The following is a 22,892-nucleotide window of genomic DNA, read 5'->3' as shown; positions in this document are numbered from 1 at the left end:
TGACATTCCTGAACAGATGGTGCAGTTTTGGCAGAACAAGCAGGCAACTGGCTAACGGGCCTGCTCTTCCCACTTCACCCTTTCAGGCAGCCGCAGACCACCGGACAGACCCCCATGGTGTCCCCCCGGGCAGAGACCACCCCCATCCCTGTGCCCACCCAGGTGCGGAACTACCAGCGCATCAAGCAGAACCTCTCCAACAGCCCCACCACCACGCTTTACAGCTCACCCAGGTAAGAGACACTGCCTGGGGAAAAGGGCATCGGTGCTGTTTGCCGTCCGGTAGCAGAGAGAACAGTCAATGGCTTGGGTGGCTTTAGGGCCTTCCTCTGACACTGCCTGGTATAGAGGTCCTGGATGGCAAGGAGCTGGGCCTCAGTGACGTACTGGTCCATACGCACTACTCTCTGTAGAGCCTTGCAGTCGAATACCTAGTATTTGCCATACCAAGCGGTGATGCAGCCAGTCAAGATGCTCTCAATGGTGCAGCTGTATAGCGTTTTGAGGTGCCCCTGTCCTGGGTGGTTCTCAAAGTACAACTGTCATGGTTAAGACATTTTTAGTCTTGTGGGTGCATACAGTTCTCACACCTGGCTGATCAGAGACTAGTATTTCATGTTGTTGGATTTCTAATGACTAATCTTTGGGTGGGAAGGAAAATTCACCTATAACTGTCAGTTATTGCATCAGGTAAAGTTTCACAAAGTTTCATCAGTTTAGTCAGGATATTGCTTGTTATATTGTGGTGTGATGGGGGGGATCAAGACATAGAAAGGGAGGGAATAGGAGGAAGTTTTGAATTTATTTTTTATTTTTATTATTTCACCTTTATTTAACCAGGTAGGCTAGTTGAGAACAAGTTCTCATTTACAACCGCGACCTGGCCAAGATAAAGCATAGCAGTGTGAACAGACAACACAGAGTTACACATGGAGTAAACAATTAACAAGTCAATAACACAGTAGAAAAAAAAGGGGAGTCTATATACAATGTGTGCAAAAGGGAGGTAGGCGAATAATTACAATATTGCAGATTAACACTGGATTGATAAATGATCATGTACAGGTAGAGATATTGGTGTGCAAAAGAGCAGAAAAGTAAATAAATAAAAACTGTGGGGATGAGGTAGGTGAAAATGGGTGGGCTATTTACCAATAGATTATGTACAGCTGCAGCGATCGGTTAGCTGCTCAGATAGCTGATGTTTGAAGTTGGTGAGGGAGATAAAGGTCTCCAACTTCAGCGATTTTTGCAATTCGTTCCAGTCACAGGCAGCAGAGTACTGGAACGAAAGGCGGCCGAATGAGGTGTTGGCTTTAGGGATGATCAGTGAGATACACCTGCTGGAGCGCGTGCTACGGATGGGTGTTGCCATCGTGACCAGTGAACTGAGATAAGACGGAGCTTTACCTAGCATGGCCTTGTAGACGACCTGGAGCCAGTGGGTCTTGCGACGAATATGTAGCGAGGGCCAGCGGACTAGAGCATAGAATCTCCTTTAGAGGAAAATTAGTTTTATTGTTGTGCTTCTATTGACTGTTGTGAGATAAGATAAGAACATTGCCACAGAGATTAGTACAGTGTTTCTGTGGTGCTTTTCCAAGTAGCCAGGGTTTTATGTTAATGTAGGCTCTACTATTATTGTGTTTCCATCAGGACTGTGACATGAAAGACTTGTGGCAAGCAGAATCAACAACATCTGCATCATCAAATCTGTTGCTTTGTGAGAAGGTGTTAACGTTCAAAGTTGGCCATTATTATGTAAATTCAAGCTGAAAAGTTCTCAGGGCCTTGCCTTGGCTACAAGTTAGAGCAATTCCACCAGAGCCCAATGAGGCATAGGTGCTGGCCTGCATAGAAGGAAACAGAAAAGTCTGAGTCTTTTGGGTAAAACACTGGGGTAAATCCACAGTGGGAATGCGGTACTGGAGTAGCCTAGCTCCACAGTGAACCCTCTGCTCCCTTACCCCCTACCTACCCTCACCACAGGGCCCCAAAGCCTGGGCAGTGGGTAAATCAAATCAAATTGATTTGTCACATACTCATGGTTAGCAGATGTTAATGCAAGTGTAGCGAAATGCTTATGCTTCGAGTTCCGACAATGCAGTAATAACCAACAAGTAATCTAACCTAACAATTTCACAACTACCTTATACACACAAGTGTAAAGGGATGAAGAATATGTACATAAAAATATATGAATGAGTGATGGTACAGAACGGCATAGGCGAGATGCAGTAGATGGTATCGAGTACACTATATACATATGAGATGAGTAATGTAGGGTATGTAAACATTATATTAAGTGGCATTGTGTAAAGTGGCTAGTGATATTTTTTTTTATCTTTATGGCCTTCCTGTGACATCGGGTGGTGTAGGTGTCCTGGAGGGCAGGTAGTTTGCCCCCGGTGATGCGTTGTGCAGACCTCACTACCCTCTGGAGAGCCTTACGGTTGTGGGGAGAGCAGTTGCCGTACCAGGCGGTGATACAGCCCGACAGGATGCTCTCGATTGTGCATCTGGAAAAGTTTGTGAGTGCTTTTGGTGACAAGCCAAATATTTCAGCCTCCTGAGGTTGAAGAGGTGCTGCTCCGCCTTCTTCACCACGCTGTCTGTGTGGGTGGATGATTTCAGTTTGTCCGTGATGTGTATGCCAAGGAACTTAAAACTTACTACCCTCTCCATTACTTTCCCGTCGATGTGGATAGGGGGGTGCTCCCTCTGCTGTTTCCTGAAGTCCACGATCATCTCCTTTGTTTTGTTGATGTTGAGTGAAAGGTTATTTTCTTGACACCACACTCCGAGGGCCCTCACCTCCTCCCTGTAGGCCGTCTCGTCATTGTTGGCAATCAAGCCTACCACTGTAGTGTCGTCTGCAAACTTGATGATTGAGTTGGAGGCGTGCATGGCCACGCAGTCGTGGGTGAACAGGGAGTACAGGAGGGGGCTCAGAACACACCCTTGTGGGTCCCTAGTGTTGAGGATCAGCGAGGTGGAGATGTTGTTACCTACCCTCACCACCTGGGGGCGGCCCGTCAGGAAGTCCAGTACCCAGTTGCACAGGGCGGGGTCGAGACCCAGGGTCTCGAGCTTGATGATGAGATTGGAGGGTACTATGGTGTTAAATGCTGAGCTGTAGTCGATGAACAGCATTCTCACATAGGTATTCTTCTTGTCCAGATGGGTTAGGGCAGTGTGGTTGAGACTGCGTCGTCTGTGGCCCTATTGGGGCGGTAAGCAAATTGGAGTGGGTCTAGGGTGTCAGGTAGGGTGGAGGTGACATGGTCCTTGACTAGTCTCTCAAAGCACTTCATGATGACGGAAGTGAGTGCTACGGGCGGTAGTCGTTTAGCTCAGTTACCTTAGCTTTCTTGGGAACAGGAACAATGGTGGCCCTCTTGAAACATGTGGGAACAGCAGACCGGGATAAGGATTGATTGAATATGTCCGTAAACACACCAGCCAGCTGGTCTGCACATGCTCTGAGGACGCGGCTGGGGATGCCTTCTGGGCTTGCAGCCTTGCGAGGGTTAACACGTTTAATGTTTTACTCATGTCGGCTGCAGTGAAGGAGAGTCCACAGGTTTTGGTAGCGGGCCGTGTCAGTGGCACTGTATTGTCCTCAAAGCGAGCAAAGAAGTTGTTTAGTCTGTCTGGGAGCAAGACATCCTGGTCCGCGACGGAGCTCGTTTTCTTTTTGTAATCCGTGATTGACTGTAGACCCTGCCACATACCTCTTGTGTCTGAGCCATTGAATTGCGACTCTACTTTGTCTCTGTTCTGACACTTAGCTTGTTTTATTGCCTTGCGGAGGGAATAGCTACACTGTTTGTATTCGTTCATGTTCCCGGTCACCTTGCCCTGATTAAAAGCAGTGGTTCGCATTTTCAGTTTCGCGCGAATGCTGCCACCAATCCACGGTTTCTGGTTTGGGAATGTTTTAATAGTTGCTGTGATGCACTTACTAATAAACTCGCTCACCGAATCAGCGTATTCGTCAAAGTTGTTGTTTGACGCAATGCAGAACATATCCCAGTCTACGTGATCGAAGCAATCTTGAAGCGTGGCCTCTGTCTATAGGCAGGTAGCAACAAAATGGAGTCGTGGTCAGCTTTTCCGAAAGGAGGGCGGGAAAGAGGCCTTATATGTGTCACAGAAGTTAGAATAACAATGATCCAGGGTTTTACCAGCCCTGGTAGCACAATTGATATGCTGATAGAATTTAGGGAGTCTTGTTTTCAAATTAGCCTTGTTAAAATCCCCAGCTACAATGAATGCAGCCTCAGGATATATGGTTTCCAGTTTACATAGAGTCAAATGAAGTTCGTTCAGGGCCATCAGGGGGGGGGGGGTCTCTCTGGAATGCTGCCCTTGCTCGTATTTCATGAACCTTGTTCTCAAGAGACTGGACATTGGCGAGTAGTATGCTAAGGAGTGGTGCGCGATGTGCCCGTCTCCGGAGCCTGACTAGAAGACCGCTTCGTCTGCCCCTTTTACGGCGTCGTTGTTTTGGTTCGCCGGCTGGGATCCGAGCCATTGTCCTGGGTGGTGGGCAAAACAGAGGATCCGCTTCAGAAAGTCGTATTCCTGGTCATAATGATGGTGAGTTGACGTTGCTCTTATATCCAATAGTTCCTCCCGACATTACGTAATAAAACCTAAGATTACGTGGGGTACCAATGTACAAAATAACACGTAAAAAAAATACTGCATAGTTTCCTTGGAATGCGAAGCGAGGCGGCCATCTCTGTCGGCGCCGGAAGTAATTTAGTCAGAGTACGGAGTAGCCAGCCTCCCCCGACTGCTGCCTCTTTTCCCTTGGCCCTGGGTCTTACTCTGTGTCCTCCACGGAGGATTAAGCTCTCTGTCATAGACTGACTACCCTGTCCTTGACCGTGTCTGGCTAGTTAACGAGTTAGCGTTTAGCTCTCTGTCATAGACCGACTACCCTGTCGTTGACCGTGTCTGGCTAGTTAACGAGTTAGCGTTTAGCTCTCTGTCATAGACCAACTACCCTGACGTTGACCGTGTCTGGCTAGTTAACGAGTTAGCGTTTAGCGACCGTTCTTTATGTTCAAGAAGAGATGAATGCAGAGAGCTCGTACAGCAGGCTTGCAGACAGACACTGCAGACATCTCAGGGGAAGACTGGCTTCCATATGTGTCCGCCTGCTGCCTACTCTTTTCTCTGTCAGACATATTTTTTTTTACTCCAGAAAACTGTAGAGAGGAAGTGAGGCAGAAAGAGAGAGAGTGGAAGAGTACTCGCTGTCAGCACAACAGTTGCTCAACCAATGTTCCGACATGCTTGTTTTTTCGCGAGTGTAGGCTAACAGCCGTGTATGAAGTGCTTGCAGCGTGACAGGGTGGCCTTGGCAGCAATCTGAAGGTTGCTGAATAACTCCGGAAGTTGAAATTAGGGCCAAGTGAAAAAAGGCAACTGTTACACTGAGCTGAGGGAATTGAATCTAGCCAAGCTCATTGCCAAAGTTCATGTTTTCACATGTTTTAGAAAGGTTATTCAAGTGTTATTTGATGACAACATGAAGTATAGTGGTTGGAAACTAGAGCATTGCTGTAACTAAAAAGGGGGTTCATGAATTGTAGGTGTTGGTTCTGGTGGACTAACAATGAATATTTTCTTTTTGTTATGTATGTATTGTGTATTTGTGATATCTATCATTGTGTGTGCTTGTGGTCTATGCAGGTCTGGTACAGTGAGGCGGTCCAACACCAGTCCCATGGGTTTCCCTAAGGTTGGCTCTGGGTCCGCCAGCTCTGCAGACTGCAGCCCTCAGATGACAGGCAGACGTCTCTCTATAGGCAGCTCCCGCCCATACTCGCCCTCACCTCTGGGTAAGAACATGCCCCAACATGTCGTCATATCTCATATCATTCAACACGCCTGGCATCAAAATCCTTTTACATTGAAACCTTCTGTTGACATCTAATGCAACACTGCATGAATATGTCTGTGTGTGTTTCTCTTCAAGTGGGCACAATCCCAGAGCAGCTGGGTCACTGTTGCTGTGGACACACGAAGGGCCACGAGTCCCGCAGCCGCAGCTCCTCAGGAGGTAAGTTCAGTAGACAGACAGACCGATAGAACAAGGCTAGGTTTCCCAAAGATCTTCAATCCATTTAAACTAAATGGACAAAATATGATCTTAGTGCTCTTGTGAAACCCAGCCTAGGATGACTTTTAAAGAGCGACAGACAAGGGCAGCTACAGAAGTGTTTACGTGTTCTTCTCTCTCTCCCCTCCCCTGAGGTGGATGTTTATGATTGACAAAAGCCATGAGTCAGGTTTTATTTGAAATAACAGGTATTCCATTAACACTCTGGGAAGGAGGTTGTGTGTATGGGAGTCGGAACCTTTCAACCACCCGTCCATGCAGATTTCAGAAGTGTGTCACGGGGCCAGTATCCATGGCAACCACAGTGTCATAGAAATGACTTGCCTTGAGCAAATCAGTGTCGATACAGTTAGTACTTTGTCTCCTTTGGAAAACCTGGAGATTAACAACCCAGACCCGATGACCTGCTAAAGAAACCAACCCTGACCCAGACCTGATGACCTGCTAAAGAAACCAACCCAGACCTGATGACCTGCTAAAGAAACCAACCCAGACCTGATGACCTGCTAAAGAAACCAACCCAGACCAAGACCTGATGACCTGCTAAAGAAGAAACAACCCAGACCTGATGACCTGCTAAAGAAACCAACCCAGACCCAGACCTGATGACCTGCTAAAGAAACCAACCCAGACCTGATGACCTGCTAAAGAAACCAACCCAGACCTGATGACCTGCTAAAGAAACCAACCCAGACCCAGACCTGATGACCTGCTAAAGAAGAAAAAACCCAGACCTGATGACCTGCTAAAGAAGAAACAACCCAGACCTGATGACCTGCTAAAGAAGAAACAACCCAGACCTGATGACCTGCTAAAGAAGAAACAACCCAGACTTGATGACCTGCTAAAGAAGAAACAACCCAGACCTGATGACCTGCTAAAGAAGAAACAACCCAGACCTGATGACCTGCTAAAGAAGAAACAACCCAGACCTGATGACCTGCTAAAGAAGAAACAACCCAAACCTGATGACCTGCTAAAGAAGGAACAACCCAGACCTGATGACTTGCTAAAGAAGAAACCAATACAGACTTGATGACCTGCTAAAGAAGAAACAAACACTGACTTGATGACCTGTTAAAGAAGAAACAACCCAGACCTGATGACCTGCTAAAGAAGAAACAACCCAGACCTGATGACCTGCTCAAGAAGAAACAACCCAGACCTGATGACCTGCTAAAGAAGAAACATCCCAGACCTGATGACCTGCTAAAGAAGAAACAACCCAGACCTGATGACCTGCTAAAGAAGGAACAACCCAGACCTGATGACCTGCTAAAGAAGAAACAACCCAGACCTGATGACCTGCTAAAGATGAAACAAACCAGACCTGATGACCTGCTAAAGAAGAAACAACCCAGACCTGATGACCTGCTAAAGAAGAAACAAACCAGACCTGATGACCTGCTAAAGAAGAAAGCAATACAGACTTGATGACCTGCTAAAGAAGAAACAAACACAGACTTGATGACCTGTTAAAGACGAAACAACCCAGACCTGATGACCTGCTAAAGAAACCAACCCTGACCCAGACCTGATGACCTGCTAAAGAAACCAACCCAGACCTGATGACCTGCTAAAGAAACAAACCCAGACCCAGACCTGATGACCTGCTAAAGAAGAAACAACCCAGACCTGATGACCTGCTAAAGAAACCAACCCAGACCCAGACCTGGTGACCTGCTAAAGAAGAAACAACCCAGACCTGATGACCTGCTAAAGAAGAAACAACCCAGACCTGATGACCTGCTAAAGATGAAACAAACCAGACCTGATGACCTGCTAAAGAAGAAACAACCCAGACCTGATGACCTGCTAAAGAAGAAACAAACTAGACCTGATGACCTGCTAAAGAAGAAACCAATACAGACTTGATGACCTGCTGCAGAAGAAACAAACACAGACTTGATGACCTGCTGCAGAAGAAACAACCCATACCTGATGACCTGCTAAAGAAGAAACAACCCAGACCTGATGACCTGCTAAAGAAGAAACAACCCAGACCTGATGACTTGCTAAAGAAGAAACCAATACAGACTTGATGACCTGCTAAAGAAGAAACAAACACTGACTTGATGACCTGTTAAAGAAGAAACAACCCAGACCTGATGACCTGCTAAAGAAGAAACAACCCAGACCTGATGACCTGCTCAAGAAGAAACAACCCAGACCTGATGACCTGCTCAAGAAGAAACAACCCAGACCTGATGACCTGCTAAACAAGAAACAACCCAGACCTGATGACCTGCTAAAGAAGAAACAAACCAGACCTGATGACCTGCTAAAGAAAAAACAACCCAGACCTGATGACCTGCTAAAGAAGAAACAACCCAGACCTGATGACCTGCTAAATAAGAAACAACCCAGACCTGATGACCTGCTAAAGAAGAAACAAGCCAGACCTGATGACCTGCTAAAGAAGGAACAACCCAGACCTGATGACCTGCTAAAGAAGAAACAAACCAGACCTGATGACCTGCTAAAGAAGAAACAACCCAAACCTGATGACCTGCTAAAGAAGAAACCAATACAGACTTGATGACCTGCTAAAGAAGAAACAAATACAGACTTGATGACCTGCTAAAGAAGAAACTAGAAGGGGTCTTTTTGAACTTCTCAGCATCAGTACTCTGAATTAACAAGAGGCTTATAAAAACATTAACCTAGTAGCCCTTCACTGTTGCTATTTTTGACTTGGTTTACAGTGGAAAAATACACATTTCAAAACTGTAGAGCCATCTAGTGGTGAATTGTACATCTTCTCTAGATTAGTATGGGCCAACTCCACTGACAATATACTAACACTAATGTAACTGATGAAACTTAAACTTTTACATTAAGTGATAAATTACTTCTATGAATGACTGTGTGTCTCCTTTAGGTTCTCCAGTGCCGTCGTCCCAGTTACTGGGGGCTCGCCTTCAGAGTGCCCCCACCCTGACCGAGGTCTACCAGACCAGACAGAAACTCCATAAGCAGCTGTCCGACCCCATCCAGCCCTCCACCTCCAACTACCCCCCCAGCCACTCCCCTCATCTGGGTCGCCCTGGCAATCTGGGCACCTCCCCCACCAAACACCTGGGCTCCTCTCCCCGCTCCTCTGATTGGCTGACAAAGTCACCGCTGCCCACCATCATTGGCTCCCCCACCAAGGTCGGTTAAGTTGATAACCATTTTGGCATATTTTAATCATGAGCCCAATTCTGTTTTGCTATGGTCCTACTTACCACAACCTTGGAGTGAGTATTCCCAGTAACTGTTGACCTCGATGTCCCTGTTCAGCCCATCTCGGCCCCATTCAAGATCCCTAAGACGCAGGCGTCCTGTAACCTGATGGCCCTGGCAGACAGTCCCACAACCACTAAGACCCTGGCGGACGCACGGGACATCTGTGCCCACCACTGCACCCCCTACCCCAGTGGGCGCCAGTCTGCCCCTGAGGCCAGCAGGACCACCTTTGGCAGGTAATGTGAGCACTATGGTCTTTCTCTTTCTGTGTGGGTATTATATACTACATGACCAAATGTATGTGGACAAAATAAGCAGATATTTATTAATCGGACGATTTTTATTTATATATATATATATATATATATTTATATATATATTTGTAATAATGACAATTACAAAAATACTGAATGAACAATGAAAATAAAATAATACATAATACAATAATTCATACATAAAATCTATTTAGTCTCAAATAAATAATGAAACATGCCCAATTTGGTTTAAATAATGCAAAAACACGGTGTTGGAGAAGAAATAAAAGTGCAATATGTGCCATGTAAAAAAACTAATGTTTAAGTTTCTTGCTCAGAACATATGAAAGCTGGTGGTTCAATATTCCCAGTTCGTCAATATTCCCAGTTCAGAAGTTTTAGGTCATAGTTAATTATAGGAATTATGACGCGGCGACTATTTTTCTCTATACCATTTGTATTTCATATACCTTTGACTATTGGATGTTCTAATAGGCACTTTAGTATTGCCAGCCTAATCTCAGGAGTTGATAGGTTTGAAGTCTTCACCGTGTGTGAATCAGGCATTGCTAAGAGCTGCTGGCAAACGCAGTAAAGTTTTAATGAATGCTTACGAGCCTGCTACCGCCTACCACCGCTCCGTCAGACTGCTCTATCAAATCATAGACTTAAATATAATATAATAAAGACAGAAATACGAGCCTTTGGTCATTAATATGGTCATATCCGGAAACTATCATTTCGAAAACAAAATGTTTATTCTTCCAGTGAAATACGGAACCGTTCCGTATTTTATCAAACGTCTTTACGGCGAAAGCAAACCATGTGATTATCTGAGGACAGCACCCCATAAATATGTTTATGTCCCATAAACATCACAAATGGTCCTTTTGTTCGATTAATTCCGTCGTTATATCTCTAAGATGTCAATTTATTTGGCGCGTTTGATCCAGAAAAACACCGGTTCCAACTCGCGCAACATGACTACAAAGTATCTAATAAGTTACCTGTAGTCTTTGTCCAAACATTTCAAACAACTTTCCTAATACAACTTTAGGTATTTTTTAATGTAAATAATCGATACAATTTAAGACGGGATAAACTGCGTTCAATAGAGGATAACAACGAAGGGGAGCGAGCTTTCAGGTTGCGCGCCCCAACCACAACAGCACACTAGACTCGACCCCCGTTTTGATCAGCCCTACTTCTTAATTTCTCAAAGGAAAAACATCAACCAATTTCTAAAGACTGTTGACATCCAGTGGAAGCGATAGGAACTTCAAGCAAGTGCCGTAGAAATATAAATCCACATAGAAACCCCATTGAAAAGTGTGACCTCAAAAAAATCCTGGATGGTTTGTCCTCTGGGTTTCGCCTGCCAAATAAGTTCTGTTATTCTCACAGACATCATTCAAACAGTTTTAGAAACTTCAGAGTGTTTTCTATCCAAATCTACTATGCATATCCTAGCTTCTGGGCCTGAGTAGCAGGCAGTTTACTTTGGGCACACTTTTCATCCGGACGTGTAAATACCGCCCCCTCGCCCAGAGAGGTTAATCGAACCGATTAATCGGTCGACCTCTAGTTGGAATATTGCTGTGGGGACTTGCTTCCATTCAGCCACAAGCATTAGTGAGTTCGGCACTGATATTGGGCGATTAGGCCTGGCTCGCAGTCGGCATTCTAATTCATCCCAAAGGTGTTCGGGTTGACGTCAGGGCTCTGTGAAGGCCAGTCAAGTTCTTCCACACCGATCTTGACAAACCATTTCTGTATGGACCTCGCTTTGTGCACGAGACCATTGTCATGTTGAAACAGGAAAGGGCCTTCCCCAAGCTGTTGCCAGAAAGTTGGAAGCACAGAATTGTCTAGAATGTCATTGTATGCTGTTGCGTTAAGATTTCCCTTCACTGGAACTAAGGGGCCTAGCCCGAAACATGAAAAACAGCCCCAGATCATTATTAGTCCGTCCGACTGCCAGTTGGTGAAGCGTGATTCATCACTCCAGAGAACACGTTTCCACTGCTCCAGAGGCCAATGACACCGAGCTTTACACCACTAGAGCCAACTGTTGGCATTGTGCATGGTGATCTTAGGCTTGTGTGCAGCTGCTTGGCCATGGAAACCCATTTCATGAAGCTCCCGTCAAACAGTTATTATGCTGACATTGCTTCCCTAGGCAGTTTGGATCTCTGTAGTGAGTGTTGCAACCGAGGATAGACAATTTTTATGAGCTTCAGCACTCGGTGGTGCCATTCTATGAGCTTGTGTGGCCTACCACTTCGCAGCTGAGCCTTGTTGTGCCCAGACATTTCCACTTCACAATAACATCACTTACAGTTGAATGGGGAGCTCTAGCAGGGCAGAAATTTGACAAACTGACTTGTTGGAAAGGTGGCATCCTATGACGGTGCCACATCGAAAGTCACTGAGCTCTTCAGTAAGGCCATTCTACGGCCAATGTTTGGCTATGGAGATTGCATGGCTGTGTGCTCAATTTTATAGACCTTTCAGCAACGGGTGTGGCTGAAATAGCCAAATACACTAATTTGAAGCGGTGTCCACACATTTTTGTATATATAGTGTATCTCTTGCTCATCTCAATGTGTTCTGCATGTATTTCTCTCCCCAGGTCTGTCAGTACTGGCCGTCTGTCTGAACAGCCAATCAGAATCACTCTAGGGGGACAGCCCTACCAGGGAAGCACGGACAGCCTCAACACAGAGCGGCCCATGGATACAGGTAAATAAACACACAATGACACACACACACACACACTGTCCTAGTTTGTCCTCACCGGTATAATTAATGGAACAGATGTTTGTACCATTAATTAGAAAACAGCTGGAGACAGAAAATGGGTAGTGAAATTAGAGAGTTTAGTGAGAAATAACCTAGCTAGTAAACTGACCTGTACAACAATGGTTTAGTAGATGACACTTGTCATTGTCCCCAAGAACAACACAAATACAAAGACTCAACAGTCTTTCTGCTTCATGGCTTCTCGCCCTGCATGAACTGCTTGGATTGGCTGCTCTGACAGGCACTTCCTGTGAGAGCTTGATTGGCTTAGTGTGAATGACCGCACCCTCCCTCCCTAGCCCCGGCAGGACCGTTTGGGCTGGCTCAGCTTCAGGGCGGGGCGGCGAGTCCCCGGACCGTTCTCTTCACCGTGGGCTCGCCCCCCAACAGCAGCACCCCCTACCTGCAGCCACCTGGGCACCCGGCCGCGCACCACCTCAGGTGAGACCGCTCACTGCGTCAGCGGCTAACTACTAGGCTAACCTGCTAGGCTAACAATTTGCTAAACCCCACTTCCCAAAGCTACACCCTCCTAGCTAACTTTCTAACGCTAATTACTGTGACCACTCAATGTTGCCTACCTGGAGTGAAGCGCTAACTCAGGGGTATTGGTTCCAATGCCAGTCCCCTGAGGTACATAACTGCAATTTAGTAGGCAATCTCTCTCTCTCTCCTTGTGCTGTCCATCTTAGTGGGTACTATCAATAATCGTCTGTCTCAGTGGACTGAACATTGTTCTGGGGAAGAAGAAAAAAATTGTATCTTAAAATCTGAAATTCTCTAGAATTCAAATTCAACCAATGAAAAGAGCAATCAAATTATGCCAAAGTGATCTACATAATGACTCACATGAACAATAAAGTTATATCCCTCTCGCCTTCTCTCGCTCTCAGTGGGCTCCAACAGTTCGGCAGGCTCCCTGTGCTCCACCAGTGGGCGAGTGTATGTGGGATCTCCTCCAGGCATGGCAATTGGGACCCCTCCCCAAGGGGGGGCAGAGGCAGGTCCCAGCAGCCTACGCTATGTCCCCTACGGTACCTCTCCCCCCAGCCTGGATGGATTCATCACCTTCGAGGCCCCAGAGCTGCCTGAGGAGACACTCATGGAGGTGAGAGGGGACCTTCTCTGTGTGTGTGTGTAATTTCTATTTGCACACGTCTTTCTGTAATATCTGACCTGTATCATATGTTTGTGACTACAGCGAGAGCACACAGACACTCTGATGCACCTACGGATGATGCTGTCCTTCACTGACTGTGTCCTGGATATCGCAGCGGTGCGAGCAGGAGGAGCAGACCTGGGTATATCGGCTGCGTCCCTCTACCCCCCTCAGGAGAGTGTGGTAGTGGACCAGATCAGCCAGCTCAGCAAGGAGTGGGGGTAAGGGAGAGACCAAATATGCGGGGAGGGTCATTTTAACTGAATGTATTGCTGTGACACTTCCGGCGCCAACAGAGATGGCCGCCTCGCTTCGCGTTCCTAGGAAACTATGCAGTTTTTTGTTTTTTTACGTGTTATTTCTTACATTAGTACCCCAGGTCATCTTAGGTTTCATTACATACAGTCGAGAAAAACTACTGTATATAAGATCAGCGTCAACTCACCATCAGTACGACCAAGAATATGTTTTTCGCGACGCGGATCCTGTGTTCTGCCTTACTAACAGGACAATGGAATGGATCGCATGCAGCGACCCAAAAAAACGACTCCGAAAAAAAGGAAAACGAGGCGGTCTTCTGGTCAGACTACGGAGACGGGCACATCGTGCCCCACTTCCTAGCATTCTTCTTGCCAATGTCCAGTCTCTTGACAACAAGGTTGATAAAATCCGAGCAAGGGTAGCATTCCAGAGGGACATCAGACATCAGAGACTGTAACGTTCTGTGCTTCACGGAAACATGGCTCACTGGAGAGACGCTATCCGAAGCGGTGCAGCCAACGGGTTTCTCCACGCATCGCGCCGACAGAAACAAACACCTTTCTGGTAAGAAGAGGGGTGGGAGCGTATGCCTTATGGCTAACGAGGCATGTTGCGATGAAAGAAACATACAGGAACTCAAATCCTTCTGTTCACCTGATTTAGAATTCCTCACAATCAAATGTAGACCGCATTATCTACCAAGAGAATTCTCTTCGATTATAATCACAGCCGTATATATCCCCCCCCAAGCAGACACATCGATGGCTCTGAACGAACTTTATTTAACTCTTTGCAAACTGGAAACCATTTATCCGGAGGCTGCATTCATTGTTGCTGGGGATTTTAACAAGGCTAATCTGAAAACAAGACTCCCTAAATTTTATCAGCATATCGATTGCGCAACCAGGGGTGGAAAAACCTTGGATCACTGTTACTCTAACTTCCGCGACGCATATAAGGCCCTGCCCCGCCCCCCTTTCGGAAAAGCTGACCACGACACCATTTTGCTGAAACTTGCCTACAGACAAAAACTAAAACAAGAAGCTCCCACGCTGAGGTCTGTCCAACGCTGGTCCGACCAAGCTGACTCCACACTCCAAGACTGCTTCCATCACGTGGACTGGGACATGTTTGGTATTGCGTCAGATAACAACATTGACGAATACGCTGATTCGGTGTGCGAGTTCATTAGAACGTGCGTTGAAGATGTCGTTCCCATAGCAACGATTAAAACATTCCCTAACCAGAAACCGTGGATTGATGGCAGCATTTGCGTGAAACTGAAAGCGCGAACCACTGCTTTCAATCAGGGCAAGGTGTCTGGTAACATGACTGAATACAAACAGTGCAGCTATTCCCTCCGTAAGGCTATCAAACAAGCTAAGCGTCAGTACAGAGACAAAGTAGAATGTCAATTCAACGGCTCAGACACAAGAGGCATGTGGCAGGGTCTACAGTCAATCACGGACTACAGGAAGAAATCCAGCCCAGTCACGGACCAGGATGTCTTGCTCCCAGGCAGACTAAATAACTTTTTTGCCCGCTTTGAGGACAATACAGTGCCACTGACACGGCCTGCAACGGAAACATGCGGTCTCTCCTTCACTGCAGCCGAGGTGAGTAAAACATTTAAACGTGTTAACCCTCGCAAGGCTGCAGGCCCAGACGGCATCCCCAGCCGCGCCCTCAGAGCATGCGCAGACCAGCTGGCTGGTGTGTTTACGGACATATTCAATCAATCCCTATACCAGTCTGCTGTTCCCACATGCTTCAAGAGGGCCACCATTGTTCCTGTTCCCAAGAAAGCTAAGGTAACTGAGCTAAACGACTACCGCCCCGTAGCACTCACTTCCGTCATCATGAAGTGCTTTGAGAGACTAGTCAAGGACCATATCACCTCCAACCTACCTGACACCCTAGACCCACTCCAATTTGCTTACCGCCCAAATAGGTCCACAGACGATGCAATCTCAACCACACTGCACACTGCCCTAACCCATCTGGACAAGAGGAATACCTATGTGAGAATGCTGTTCATCAACTACAGTCTCGACCCCGCCCTTTGCAACTGGGTCCTGGACTTCCTGACGGGCCGCCCCCAGGTGGTGAGGGTAGGTAACAACATCTCCTCCCCGCTGATCCTCAACACTGGGGCCCCACAAGGGTGCGTTCCGAGCCCTCTCCTGTACTCCCTGTTCACCCACGACTGCGTGGCCACGCACGCCTCCAACTCAATCATCAAGTTTGCGGACGACACAACAGTGGTAGGCTTGATTACCAACAACGACGAGACGGCCTACAGGGAGGAGGTGAGGGCCCTCGGAGTGTGGTGTCAGGAAAATAACCTCACACTCAACGTCAACAAAGCTAAGGAGATGATTGTGGACTTCAGGAAATAGCAGAGGGAACACCCCCCTATCCACATCGATGGAACAGTAGTGGAGAGAGTAGCAAGTTTTAAGTTCCTCGGCATACACATCACAGACAAACTGAATTCGTCCACTCACACAGACAGCATCGTGAAGAAGGCGCAGCAGCGCCTCTTCAACCTCAGGAGGCTGAAGAAATTCGGCTTGTCACCAAAAGCACTCACAAACTTCTACAGATGCACAATCGAGAGCATCCTGTCGGGCTGTATCACCGCCTGGTACGGCAACTGCTCCGCCCTCAACCGTAAGGCTCTCCAGAGGGTAGTGAGGTCTGCACAACGCATCACCGGGGGGCAAACTACCTGCCCTCCAGGACACCTACACCACCCGATGTTACAGGAAGGCCATAAAGATCATCAAGGACATCAACCACCCGAGCCACTGCCTGTTCACCCCGCTATCATCCAGAAGGCGAAGTCAGTACAGGTGCATCAAAGCTGGGACCGAGAGACTGAAAAACAGCTTCTATCTCAAGGCCATCAGACTGTTAAACAGCCACCACTAACATTGAGTGGCTGCTGCCAACACACGGACACTGACTCAACTCCAGCCACTTTAATAATGGGAATTGATGGGAAATGATGTAAATATATCACTAGCCACTTTAAACAATGCTACCTTATATAATGTTACTTACCCTACATTATTCATCTCATATGCATACGTATATACTGTACTCTATATCATCGACTGCATCCTTATGTAATACATGTATCACTAGCCACTTTAACTATGCCACTTTGTTTACATACTCATCTCATATGTATATACTGTACTCGATACCATCTACTGTATCTTGCCTATGCTGCTCTGTACCATCACTCATTCATATATCCTTATGTACATATTCTTTATCCCCTTACACTGTGTATAAGACAGTAGTTTAGGAATTGTTAGTTAGATTACTTGTTGGTTATTACTGCATTGTCGGAACTAGAAGCACAAGCATTTCGCTACACTCGCATTAACATCTGCTAACCATGTGTATGTGACAAATAAAATTTGATTTGATTTTGATTTGATTTTGGTTTTAGTTTGGACCCAAACCTGTTGCATTTCGTCATAGTGATGCACAAAAATTAATTTTGTTTCATCACAATTTTAAAAAATGTTGTGAAAGGAAAGGATGTTATTATTATTTTTTAGAAAGAAAGAAAAGCCATGGAAAGAAATAAGATGTATAGGTTAGTAATATGTGCTGTACTGCCCTCTACAGGCAGGTGGAGCAGCTGGTGCTGTACATGAAGGCTGCCCAGCTCCTCGCCTCCTCCCTCCACCTGGCCAAGGCCCAGATTAAATCAGCCAAGCTCAACCCCTCCAGCGCAGTCAAGCAGGGTAAGACAGAAGTCCCCAGACCGGTAACAGTGCCATTACACTGTAGTATTTATGGAAGAATTATTATTTCTTTTAAACGGCATACTAACTTAAAATATCAATAGTATCCAGATGCATGTATAATACTTAGATATCATTATTTTAGTTTATTTTGAGCATAACTAGCTTTCTCTCCCCCTCCCTCCCCTTCCTCAGTGGTGAAGAGTCTGAACGAGCGTTACAAGAGCTGCATCTCCCTGTGTCGGCGGCTCACAGACAAGCTGAACCACTTCTTCTCCGACAAGCAGCGCTTTGTAGATGAGATCAACAGTGTGACCGCAGAGAAACTCATCTATAACCACGCTGTGGAAACGGTGCAGTCTGCAGCTCTGGATGAGATGTTTCAGCAGACGGAGGACATAGCCTACCGCTACAACAAGGCTGCCATGCTGCTAGATGGCCTCTCCAAGATCCTCCAGGACCCTGCAGACATTGAAAATGTGGCCAAGTGTAAGTATCCACCCACCGACCTCAACTATAGATTGGATACCAGTCTGTTTCTGCCACACCATTGATATGTCATGTATGGCCAAAGGCACAAATCCATCTGACAACCAGGCTAGACTCCCCCAACAGGCTCTGTCAGAGACCAGACTAGCTTATCACATTGTAGTGTATCAGAGACTCTGGTGTAGTGGACATGGATATTAATATGGACAGTCAAGTGTGTTAACTAGAGTCTGTTGAAAACAATCCCTCTGACCTCTTATCATAATGGTAACCGGCACTAACAGGCTTGCTTCAACCACTTAGTCTATCTCTGAGCTGCATTCAGATGAGGCTTCAATTAGATTAGGTTTAGAGTGCACTATGGTGCTGTGACAGAGTGTGTGGCATGGCAGCCAAGGCATTGTGACATTGAACAGCCACTCCAGTGACTGTGATCTGACTGTGTTTGTGTCTCCTCAACAGACAAGGCCAGTGTGGACCGGAGAATCTCTGCCCTCTGCTACTGCACCGTCACACTTTACGAGTAGCAGACCACACACACACACACACACACACACACACACACACACACACACAAAATATCAGGGGCAGCTGTGACCTCCCTGCCCTCCTCCTCTGCCCAGACGGACCACTCTCTACCCTAACCGTAGAACCTTGAGAACAAGCACAGAACCCCAATGTTCACTCACGTAGCAGTCCAAGCACCTTTCAGATTCTTTATCTTTTTCTGAGTTTAAGCAAACAGCAACATGACAGATGGTATTAAACCTTCTTGGGCATCGCAGACTGACTGCTGAAGTGGACGAGATATGATGCACACATTCACTACCAAAGATGATCCAATGATCCTGCAACTGAGACATTCACAGGACATGAACAAGACACAGGCATCTTCTCGCATGCTGTCTGTCAACCGACTCCTTGAAGAGAGTGGGATGAGGACACACACCACCAGATCAAACAAACTACCCAGCTTTTTGTTTCTGACTTGCAGGATTTTTTAATTATTTTGTACCAGAAGAAAGAGATTGACATGAGGACAATGACAACAGAGACGTATACACCGATGAAAAATACAACTTTTTAATGCAAATCACAGTTGTTATTATAATAATGTAAAGGTTTTTACTCTGTGTTATTAATGCTGTTGTGATTATTTATTGGTTTGGGATAGAAGAAGGATGATGTCATGCCGTCTGACATCGTCTTTATTATTGAAGTCGATGGAAGGAGTATATGAGATTAGTCAACTTAAAGGCAGGCAGTCTGGCCAACACTGTAACAAATACACACACACTCAAACGCCCAAACACACACTTTACAATACAAGAATACACTCACACACACACACACACACCGTTGTTACACACATGGAAAGAATCCTGAAGAGCAAAGGAATCTGTAGATTTGTAATTAGAACTTTTTGTTCATTTGTTAGCTGAAGCACTTTATTGTGAAAAGTGGGAGGGGGGACACTTTAGGTAAGAGAAGTGTGAAGGCTGCGAGTTGTAGCTCAAGTGGGTTTTAGGGATGGGAGGGGGTCTCACACCCTTCTCAGCCTGCAACACCACTCGCCCTGCCACAGCTCTCCCTCATTGCTGAATAAGTGTTGCCGTGGAAGTGGGGTGAGGGGTCGTATGAAACATCCAGTCTCGACACATCTCCACACCACAGGTGGGCTTTTAGAATACTATGGTAAGAAGAAGCCTGTGGGTGACAGAGAATCAGACTAAAATTGATGTTTTCTTTGCCTCTGGAACTTTTAGCGGTGACCAGCATAGGCATTTGGGGAGGGGGGGGGTTCCTGATTAGTTAGCCAAGGGGGCACCCCTCTCCAGGGTGAATCAAGACAAAACAGTCAAATTACTTGAGTAGTTACTTTACGTTTAATTTTCGCTAAATAATACAGAAACAAGCTTTTTTATGTTCATACATGAATAACTGTAGCTAATTTCCCTGTAAATTGATGTTTGCAGAAGTGTAAAAAATGTGTATGTGCATGTGATTTTGTTATTTTGTTTTCTTAAGTGTGTGTGAGAGCACAGTGAGAGAGTGAGGGAGTCAGTGAGCAAGACAACGCCATTGGATGCCCAGCCTCTCAAAGAGCACAAACATTTTTATGTACGTAGAGATTTGATATGCCCTTTTACCCAGGCCTGCCACTGGTTCAGTCAACCTACCTCCATTGGAGGTCCCTGGCACAGAGGAGGATGCCAACCACACGGCAGCTGCTCAGAACATCTTCACACAACTTCCTCTTTATACTAGGACTGTATACTATACTGGATATGGGAATTGTGTGTGGAGAGATCAAATCTACGGTGTATTGGAAGTAAAGAAAGGCCGTGCCTAGCAACCATTCAAGTCTGCTCTCTCCCCAAGCATCTGCTGTGCTCGCAATACAATAGTGTTAGTGAGTCTGCACACGTCAGGTATGCAAAAGGCCAGTGATCCTAGAAAGTCCATTACAGAAGAAGAGCTGCCTCAGAAGCCTGTTTGAAAAGTGGGCAGACTCCTTTGATTTTCTATTGTACAAGTGTGAATAGTGTGTAATGCATAAACTTGCAACTGGTGGCCACTAGTTTTTTTTAACGATGTACTGTTCTTTTTTTATAGACATATCCAAGTTTTTGTGATTTATTTTGGTTTTGTTCTTCTTGTGCCCTCTCTCCCCTGTTGGTGAGCACTCCGCACCACAAAAAGCCTTTTCTGCACACTGAGTTGAGGGAGAAATAAATTAAAAACAAGTCTGTCTGAATTGACCTAATACATGCATCTATTTATAGCGCTGTGGTTTTAGGCCACACTCCCTCTCTAGCAGTAGTTTATGAAGAATGGAGTACTAACGATGGACTGTTTTAGAGACAAACCATTGGTACTAAGCACATGTTATATCCCGTAGACTGAATGTATTTACCCTCCCTGTTATTTGCACCTGAAGCTGAATATATACCAACTCTTGAGATGGTCAACAACCCCATCCAAAACGACCATGAAAATGCAACTGAATTTCCACACACCTATTTTTCAATGATAAATTGTAATGTTTTACTTGATATGTGGGCATCTTTCTTTATGGAACTATACAAATGCAGCCTTTGTTAATTAAAAAGAAAAGTTGGAACCTCATGCATGGTCTGTCTCACTTCATGGAAAATTCTAATATAACATTTGTGGGTCCATGAGGGACCCCATTTGAGCCAATGAGCAGTCATTTTGACTCAAACATTCAATAGATTGAGCCAAAATCCTTATTTTTTTTTGCACAACATCAATATACAGCTTCAAAGAATGTTTCAAACCATCATGTCAATTTCATGGACCATCAGTCCACAGTTGTGGTGGTGGTTACATTTCTCCAGCCCCATGCTTCATCTCTAACAAGCATCCCCATCCAGACAGATTCTGATAACATAATTAGCTACACAAGGGGCTCATTCTCTGAATATCACCTAATACATTAACAGGATTCCAAAATCACACGGTTCTCTGGAACTATTCTAACTTTTCCAGTCATTTACTGCCAAATAGAAGGTGACAGATGGGGAGGAAGGGATATTTTAGGACTGTTACTGTCTATGTTTTCTGAGGACACAGTCAGCAAATTATTCATCCTTGAAACAAATTCTGCATACAAATTGATCTAGTACACAAACTGTTTGTGGCAACCTTCTAATCTCGACTTCAGCTGTTTTCTTTTTACAGACCTGAAAAGGAGAGGGAAGCCCACAGTTGAAAAGGCATTGTATTGTTTTCTCTCTCCACTTCAGTGTTTTTCATACCTGCCTCTTCATCTGTGTGTGTGTTGGGGCCCACTCTCTGTCATCATACTGTGAAAACAATTGATGTAGCCCAGAACCCACAGATGAACAGCGTCACGCCCAATATTGTGCAGCAATATTGGCCTTCTCTCCCTCTTAAATCTTTGTTAACACCCAGTGCCCCTGTTGCTGTTTATGTCTACATCAACCATTTGTTAGTTGCTATGAATGGCCTTCATCACCACATTGAGGCTGCAGTAAATATAAAGAACTAAAAGCATGGAATCCATTAGTCTGCATTATTGGGGACATTTGCCATTAACCAAACTAAATATGTTGCCTTTTATTACTTAGATTTCCTAAATGCCATCTTGAGAGTTAGGCTACGTAACATTGTTAAATTCTGTTAGGCTTTCCCTTAGGCATTCTAGTGTTTCTAGGTAGATAATAGATAGAGTAGGCTATTTGGGGTTTCACATTTCATCAACAGCCACATTTCCCCTAAGGTGTGCAAGAGCAAAAATATTCAAAATTCCTCTAGCAAAAGGGCTATTTTTCCTAAAGTAGAACCCCATCATGTTGAGTAAAAACAGATGTCCTATAGAGTACCACAGTATGAGTCATAATACCCATAAAAATAGTGGTCAAACAGGGAAATTGTTCCAATTGTTGTTCTTCCATTCATTTTTCCCATGGGGGATTATAGAAGTACTTCAAATAAGGGCTGTTTCATGTAGGCCTACCCTGGCATGAAGTTTTGATAACTGTGTAAATTTCTCTAGAAGAAGATGATTTATCAAAATATATGCCTGTATTTCCCCCACCAAAAATGAAGTGCTAATTAGCTGCTAATGTGGCTATCACAAAGAACTACAAATGCCATGATGATCTGGATGAGACTTCTAAATCATGATAAAGATAACTCTCTGGATTGACTATCTAATGTTAGCTAAATGTAGTAATTAAGAAATGTCTACATTTCTTTAAATGGACAATTCTGTGAAGTCTTGTGCAAGTTTAAAATTGACATCATACCTG

At 45.4% G+C, this 22,892-nt stretch overlaps 1 protein-coding gene across 1 annotated transcript in view; it reads left to right on the top strand.

The window, feature by feature from the left end:
• Positions 1–21,222, top strand: part of LOC135546555 (serine/threonine-protein kinase ULK2-like) — a 71,986-nt gene extending 50,764 nt beyond the window's left edge. Inside the window, 13 exon segments of the mRNA XM_064975085.1 lie at positions 87–233; positions 5,707–5,855; positions 5,993–6,076; positions 9,018–9,289; positions 9,419–9,600; positions 12,251–12,360; positions 12,720–12,804; positions 12,806–12,861; positions 13,314–13,528; positions 13,622–13,800; positions 17,486–17,604; positions 17,800–18,093; positions 18,556–21,222. Coding sequence (XP_064831157.1) covers positions 87–233; positions 5,707–5,855; positions 5,993–6,076; positions 9,018–9,289; positions 9,419–9,600; positions 12,251–12,360; positions 12,720–12,804; positions 12,806–12,861; positions 13,314–13,528; positions 13,622–13,800; positions 17,486–17,604; positions 17,800–18,093; positions 18,556–18,620 — 1,957 coding nt within the window. The 3' untranslated portion in view covers positions 18,621–21,222.
• The last annotated feature ends 1,670 nt before the right edge of the window (positions 21,223–22,892 follow it).

This window comes from Oncorhynchus masou, chromosome 9, assembly GCF_036934945.1.
Source record: "Oncorhynchus masou masou isolate Uvic2021 chromosome 9, UVic_Omas_1.1, whole genome shotgun sequence".
Classification (NCBI taxonomy): Eukaryota; Metazoa; Chordata; class Actinopteri; order Salmoniformes; family Salmonidae; genus Oncorhynchus; species Oncorhynchus masou.
The sequence above is the reverse complement of the archived record's forward strand: the minus strand, read 5'-3'. Positions and strand labels throughout refer to the sequence as shown.